Source organism: Mirounga leonina, unplaced genomic scaffold (assembly GCF_011800145.1).
Source record: "Mirounga leonina isolate KUSES-001 unplaced genomic scaffold, KU_Mleo_1.0 Mir_493, whole genome shotgun sequence".
NCBI lineage: Eukaryota > Metazoa > Chordata > Mammalia > Carnivora > Phocidae > Mirounga > Mirounga leonina.
This window is the reverse complement of record NW_023270780.1, coordinates 4,044,186-4,051,162: the sequence shown is the minus strand read 5'-3', so window position 1 is coordinate 4,051,162 and position 6,977 is coordinate 4,044,186. Positions and strand designations below refer to the sequence as shown.

At 47.2% G+C, this 6,977-nt stretch overlaps 1 protein-coding gene across 1 annotated transcript; it reads right to left on the bottom strand.

Moving 5' to 3' along the window:
* Positions 1-1,105: 1,105 nt before the first annotated feature.
* Positions 1,106-3,408, bottom strand: KPRP (keratinocyte proline rich protein). Its single transcript, XM_034990103.1, is given in 1 exon segment — positions 1,106-3,408. A coding segment is annotated over 1 exon segment (1,731 nt). The 5' UTR covers positions 2,965-3,408; the 3' UTR covers positions 1,106-1,233.
* Positions 3,409-6,977: the final 3,569 nt, after the last annotated feature.

The window sequence follows — 6,977 nt, the reverse complement described above, 5'->3', positions numbered from 1 at the left end:
CTCTCTCCAGCCCCTCCAAGCCCCACCTTCATGCTGCCAAGACCACTCATGCTCAGTGGGATTCAGGAGCGATGGCAACCTTGGGTGCTCCCTTTTTTACAATGTCAAAAAAAAAAAAAAGAAAAGGGCAAATAGTTTATTCTGAACAAAAGAAGAGTGTATCCTGTGGAATATCACAGAGAACTTCCAGTTCCCCTCAAGCTCCCCTCTCCCTCCTGACACCCACAGCTGGGTGACCTGCCCAACCTAGACCTGAGTCCTTTACCCCCAGATTGAGGAGCAAGAGTTATTCTTCTTGTTCCCTCATTCCTCCTACCTTTTCATCCAGCTTCTCCCACCAGGAGAAGCCAGGAACACTGAGGGGAAACAGAAAATCCATAAGGAAGCTTACCCGGTTAAGGAAAGTTCAGATCACAGGTACAATACACTCAAGAAAAAAAAATATATATAAAGAAGCTCATCCCAGAGAGTCAGGAAGGGTAAAAAACAGACATTCTGCAGGACTCAGACTATGAGGGTATCATCTTTATTGTTACATGGCCTCCTTCTCTCCCAGATCCTGGGGTTGCCTATCAGGATAGATCATGGCTCAAGCTGCCAACCCACAAGCTTTGCTGAGCAGCTGTTTTCCCCAGGAGAAGCATGGGACTTTAGGGATATTCTCACTCCACTCAAATGGGAGTTTACAAACTTATTGGTCAGGAAAAACAGACACATCTTAAAAGTGAGATAATTCAAGAGACATTGCAAGGGAGTTGCCAAATGGCTGGTATGGACAATGCAATGGGTTCTAGGAAGTCACTGTAGGCTCCCGTGGGTAGGAACAAACAGAAAAGACTCCAAGGAAAAAGTCTTGAAAGATGGGTTCGATTTCAGAGGCTGGACACAGCACAGAAGTGGTCTATGCAAGGAGGGTGGGAAGTGAGCAGAGGCTTGGAGGCAGGGACACCTAAGGTATGTTCTGGAGCACACCCATATGTGCCCTGGTGGCCAGACTGGTTTGGCTAGAACTGAGGATGTGTACAGGGGAGGAGTCAGATGTGAGGGTGGAGAGGTGCCTGAAACCCAGGTGTGGATCCTGAGATGACATGTGATGGAGTTTGGACATCACCTCTGCAGCAGGGAGACTGTCTTTGGAGAGATGCACATAGAATGTGTTGGAAATTGAGGTTGTTGGGAAAGGAGGCGTAACATTTTCAGGGCAAGAGGTAGGGATGTGTCAACCATGCTTCCTTAAAAATAAGCCCCCTTTGTTCCAACAGAAGAACCTCGTTTCAGTCCAATACAGGTGCCTCCTTGGTCTCCACAATCACTGAAACCCTGTGGCTCTGGAATCCCATCACAAGGTCCAAAGCTGTCACCAGTTCCTTGCCACTGGTTATAACCAGCTGGGCCACAGCTGGGGGCCTCAATGTCTAGGCGGCATGGGCTAGACTCATGACAGCCTCAGTCTGCTCGGCATGGGATTGGATTTGGTCCCAAGCATGGGCTGGGACACCACCGAGGCTCCACACAGGGCTCTGGGCTCGGGCAGGGTGCTGGAAGGGGAATTGGTTCTGGAAGTAAATAAGGTTCTGGGAGCTCACAGGGCTGTGGACATGGACGTGACTCGGGAAATTCACGCTGCACTGGTCTAGGATGTGGGGCTGCGCATGGGTCTGGACATGGTTCTGGACACAGACAGGGTTCGGAACGTTGCCGCGGTGGAGGACATGGGCGGGGCTCTGATCTTGCACGTGGTTCTGGACGTGGATATGGCCGTGGAGCAGGATGTGGACATGAACGTGGGGCAGGAAGTGGGCATCGCTGGAGTGATCTCTCTGGACTTTGGTCCAGACGCCGTGGTGGACAGAAACTTGGGAGTGGACGTGACTCTACATGTGGCCTCAGCTCCGGGCAGGAGGCACCCCAGGAGGGTTGTGGGGCACAACTCTCAGAGCAGCGTCTGATGGGGGGAATCTGAACTGGACACTTTTGCGGGGGGACCTGCCTGGGGCAGCAGGGGGAGGAAATCTCTATCCGGCACTTGGGACCACATCTCTGAGAGCAGCCTGAAGTGGGACCCCGAGGACAGCCACTGCTATAGATGGGCTCAGAGCGGCGTGGTGGGGTGCAGTAGTTATAGGAACTCGAAGAACATGCTGATGGCAGCCAGCTGCTGTAGTAGGGCTCAGACCGTCGTGGAGGGGAACAGCTGCGGTAAGAAGGTTGCAGCTGGCGAGGAGGGAGGCATCTGCTGGTGCTCTGGGAGCGACGCTGGGCGGGGAAGCTCCCATAAGAGCCTCGGGCCTGGCACTGGGGTGCGCAAGTTCTAAATGAAGCCCGGGACTGACGCTGGGGGGTGCAGTTGTTGTAGTAAGTCCCGGATTGGAACTGTGGGGCGCAGTTGCTGTAGGAAGCCGGGGACTGACGCTGCAGGACGTATCTGCCATGGGAGCCCTGATACTGGCACGGGGTTGAGAATCTTCCCTGAGTCTGGGAAACTGGGGGACAAGCCAGGTAAGTCTGGACAGGCTGAGGAGCTGGACGGGGTACAAAGGTCTGGACTGGGCATTCCACATAAGTTTCTGTATAACAAACTGGAGTACATTCTACATAGCAGGTCTGAACAGGGCATGGAGCTTCACATTGCACACAGGACACCTCAGGCTGACATGGAGCCTGGCATTGAACACAGGAAATTTGAGATTGGCATGGAGCCTGGCACTTCACCTGGGTGGTCTTAGACTGGCATGGAGCCTGGCACTTCACCTGCATAGTCTGGGACTGGCATGGAGCCTGGCATTTTACCTGGGAAACTTGAACTGGGCATGATGTGGGACACTCCACAATTTGCATCTCACAAGGGGCTTGGACCACCGCCTGGCTCTTGGCACTGGGGAACTGGGAGGGGTAGAAGGAGGAACCCTTCACACAGCACTGGGGGAGCGGCAGGCAACACTGAATCTGCTGCTGGTCACACATGGTTCTGATGCAGGCAGGTGAGTGAGACCTACGGTAGAAAAATCAGTGTCAGGAGAGTAAGTTGTTGGGAAGAAGGGTCTAGGACCAAGGGGGAGACACCCTGCTTCTCCCCTGTACTTTCATCCCCAACTCTCGACCTTTACCCTAGAACACTTACTGAGTTAGATGGACCCAATATTAGTCACCACTGCCCATGAGACCTGTCTTGGATCTACCAAAGGACCTAACTGAAGTCTTGATCTGAGGGAACTTCAAAGGCACAGCCAGGGGAGCAGGCATCCAGGGTCTCCCCCTGGAGGGTGGGCATACCAGTGTCCGACACAAGAGGGTGTTGAAGACAACGGGATTCCTTGTCCTAAGTGGCAGGAGCGCACTCTATAGGAGGTAGAGGTGCTTCTAAGGCTGCAGCCCAAAGTGGGGTTTCCACACCCACAGGAGCTTGGATATCCTCACAGACATGCAGTGGCAACACACACATGTGCAATCATGTAAAGATGAACATATGGGAGCAAGCATTCAGGCACCATGTGCTCGCAAAACATCCACTGGAAAGTAAAGGATCCAGTCAGTTATTGGGCAGCTCAAACCCAACATATCTACATTCAATATTTTTAGGTGAATTTGTTTAAATGACTCTCATGGACATAGGCAAAACACACACAGACAAAACACACCAGCCTTGGAAAGAACCACCATGGCAGCTTGCCCAGGCAGGTTGTTGTTGTAAATCACCTGAAGTTGGACAATCTGCTGGCTTCAGAAATATTTTACCCCAGCCACTCTTAAAGGCAGGGAATGACTGCCTAAGATGGAGTAACCCAAAAAGCGCAAGATTCCTAAATCACAAGACTGGCATTCAGGCACACATAAACCCCTATACAACAGGAGCATTACAAACATGACTTGGGGGATTCAGGCATACTTTCTAACACTACACTTATCCAGGGAGAAACAGAGGGCAGTCTCCATTCCTCTGCCCTCCCTAAATTCACCTGCTCATATACAGGCAACCCAGTGACCAGCACAGCAGGGTGGCTGATTTAACAATTAACTCATCCAACAAAACACTTCTCAATAAGCTCCAGATATACTGAAAATGCTTCTAATGAAAGGCAAAGCCTTCCATTCTCTATTAATAAAGAATATCTAAAAACACATGCCCTTAGGGAAAGTAACCCCCCTACACACATCTCTGCTCACAAAGTGTAAATTACTCATGCATCTTTTCCAGGGTGAGATGTCCTGATGTGGGAAAATGGTACCTGAGCAGGAAGCCAGCATTATCAAAGGCAAATACACTTACTTCAGACCCTCAGTTCTTCATACAAACTTCACAGATATTCTTCTTATGTCCTGTAAAAGTCTACCAGACTTTTCTCCTCAGGTTTAGGTACCACTCTTCCTCTGCTTGCAATTCCCGCCTCCCTCACTATGCCTCACCCTTGTGAATCTGGGCATCCCCTGAGACACATCCCTACCCCAATCCCAGGACCCAACCACAGACTCACCCTCCTCACAGCAGGCAGACATTCAGGCTGAAGCATCTGGACAGAGGGCTGTCTTTATATAAAGGGTTCTGGGTCTGGCTTACACAATGAGACAGCTGGTTGGCATCTGCATGGTTCATCACCCAGGTTGGCATTCCAGCAGCCAGTCCCCTCCCTGTATGTCTGTGCTTGCAGTCACCTACAGAATGTAGGAGTGTCTCACATCAATGTCAAAGCTTCTGGACCATGAAGGGGCAGATTCTTGTTTTCTTCCTCCTTCTTCACCTTATTGGTTTCTTCTCCATCCTTAGGAGACCTGGTGGTGGGGATAATGAGGGGTAGCAAAGGTTTTATCTGTCCTAAAAGATGATTCCAGGTCCCTGACTTCCTCCTTATGTCAGGTTCTCATCAGATAAATATAAAAGAGGAAAATTTCCCTAACTTGAAGCAATTAAAGTCACCTGAAAGATGCAACACTACAGAATGAAGAGAACATGGTCAGACCTGAAGCTAACATCACAGGTTGGCTACTTATGGCTGGGTGACCTTTAAAATCAACCTGAATATTAATATACTCAACTGAAAAATGAAGATAATTAAATCTTTCCAGAGTTGTTGTGTGGGTTAAGGCAATTATTTTATGCAAAAGCATCCAGCCAAGAATGATACTCAAAATCTAACATCCACTCAGAGTAAATGCTGACCGTAAGCAACAAGGCATAGTATTTACTCCTACTCCTGAGCTGAGCAGCCTGGTGGTTTTACAGCAGGTACTCAGCTAATGCTATGGAGTAGTCCTTGAAGACAGCATAGTGCAGGACAAAAGTACTAACCTGGCATCCTGTGAGCCAGATACAGTCAGGATGAGACATCTTTTTATTTTTTGCCTACATAATTTTTGTTTATATAGTTTAGTAAGTAATTATAAATATTTAGAAATAGAGAAATTATACTTAAGATTCTAGACATCCAGCTTTTCCGCTAATATCAAAAGATATGTCATAGGTGAGCCTAATTTCCATAAACCCAATAATTAATAGTGCCCCTCTTAGATAGGGCATATATTTTTATGTTCTACATCTACTTCTATGTTCTACAATTCTCCATCATTCTATAATATATCTGCGATGCAATGCAAAGTATAGTTTCTTTTTTGTTATTTTACTTATGCTCTTGTTTTTCTTTGGTGAGATTAAAGGAAAGTAGAATAATCCTTCTACCTGGATCATTTCACTTTTTTATGTAACCTTCCAACCTCTCTAGGCATTAAAGATTCTGACCAAGCTTATGAGCACAGACTTTAGACAGATTTGGGATTGAATCTGAACTCTAGTACTTGTTAATGGGTGAAAGCTACTTAACCTCCATAAGCCTCAGATTGCTTATCTATAAAATGGAAACAAGAAGAAGAAGGTGAAGAGGAGGAAAAAGAAATAAGAAGAGAAATAAAGAAGAGGAAGAAGAATTGGAAAAGCCATAGGATTATCATGTGACTTAAATGAGACAGCTGATCTAAAGTAGTTAGCACTCAGTTACCCAATTAGCTCTCTGGGCTTTAGTTTCCTCATATGAAGATGGGAGTAAAAATGCCTCACTAGGTTCTCATGAAGATAAAATCAGATAATGGGTATGAAAGTGCTTTGTGACCTACAGTGCACATACCAGTCCCTCCTATGGAGAAGTCTCTGCCCAGGTCCACCTGACTTCAGAGTCCAAGTTCTGGGTCCCAACACTCATTCCAAAGGGGGTCTCCAGATATCATTTCAAACTTGTGTATGATTATAGACTTTCAGAAGGTCAAAGCAACAAGGGTCCCCAGAAATTTTCCAGTCCCACCCTGTCATTCTACAGCTGAGGACTCCAAAGCCCGGAAAGATGAACCTCTCTGGGGCTTAAAGCTAATGGCTTTCTTGGAGAGATAAGGCTCCAGGTAGCTCTAGTCCCAGATCAGGACTCTTTCCACTACAACAGAGAAAGTAGTTCTCTGATCACACAATTTGGCCAAGGTGCTCTGAACTTGTATAGCCCTGGGCTTGATATTGGCCTAGAAGGTATTCAGGAAATCAGTGAAGAAGAAAAACTGAAAACATAGACCAGCTGGCCTCACCAGAATGTGAATTATTGAATCCCAGAGTCTCCCTCACTCATCTTTTGATAGGATGTACACTTTCTGAAGGGAATATTTCTATCTTTTTCATCTTTGTGTCTCTAGATTCCTGAATTAATATCAGTGTGTTCATGGATGGGTAGAGATGAATGGAAAAATGGCATGAAATTGGGCTTGTTTTACACATCTTAAACCACTGGAGAATGAATTGATATTGTCCAATCCAAAGACCAAAGAGCACTGTGACCCTTGTTACTTCCTGCTTCCTGCTTTTTTTCAGAGAGAGGTGGGAGGAGAGTCATGGAGGAGGACCCTGTGGGTAAGTCTTGCAAATGACCAGGAGGTCAAGTGTTAGTTTTCAACAATATCTATAGATAGATGGGGCTCTTTAGAAATATACATGGCTAGACATATAACCA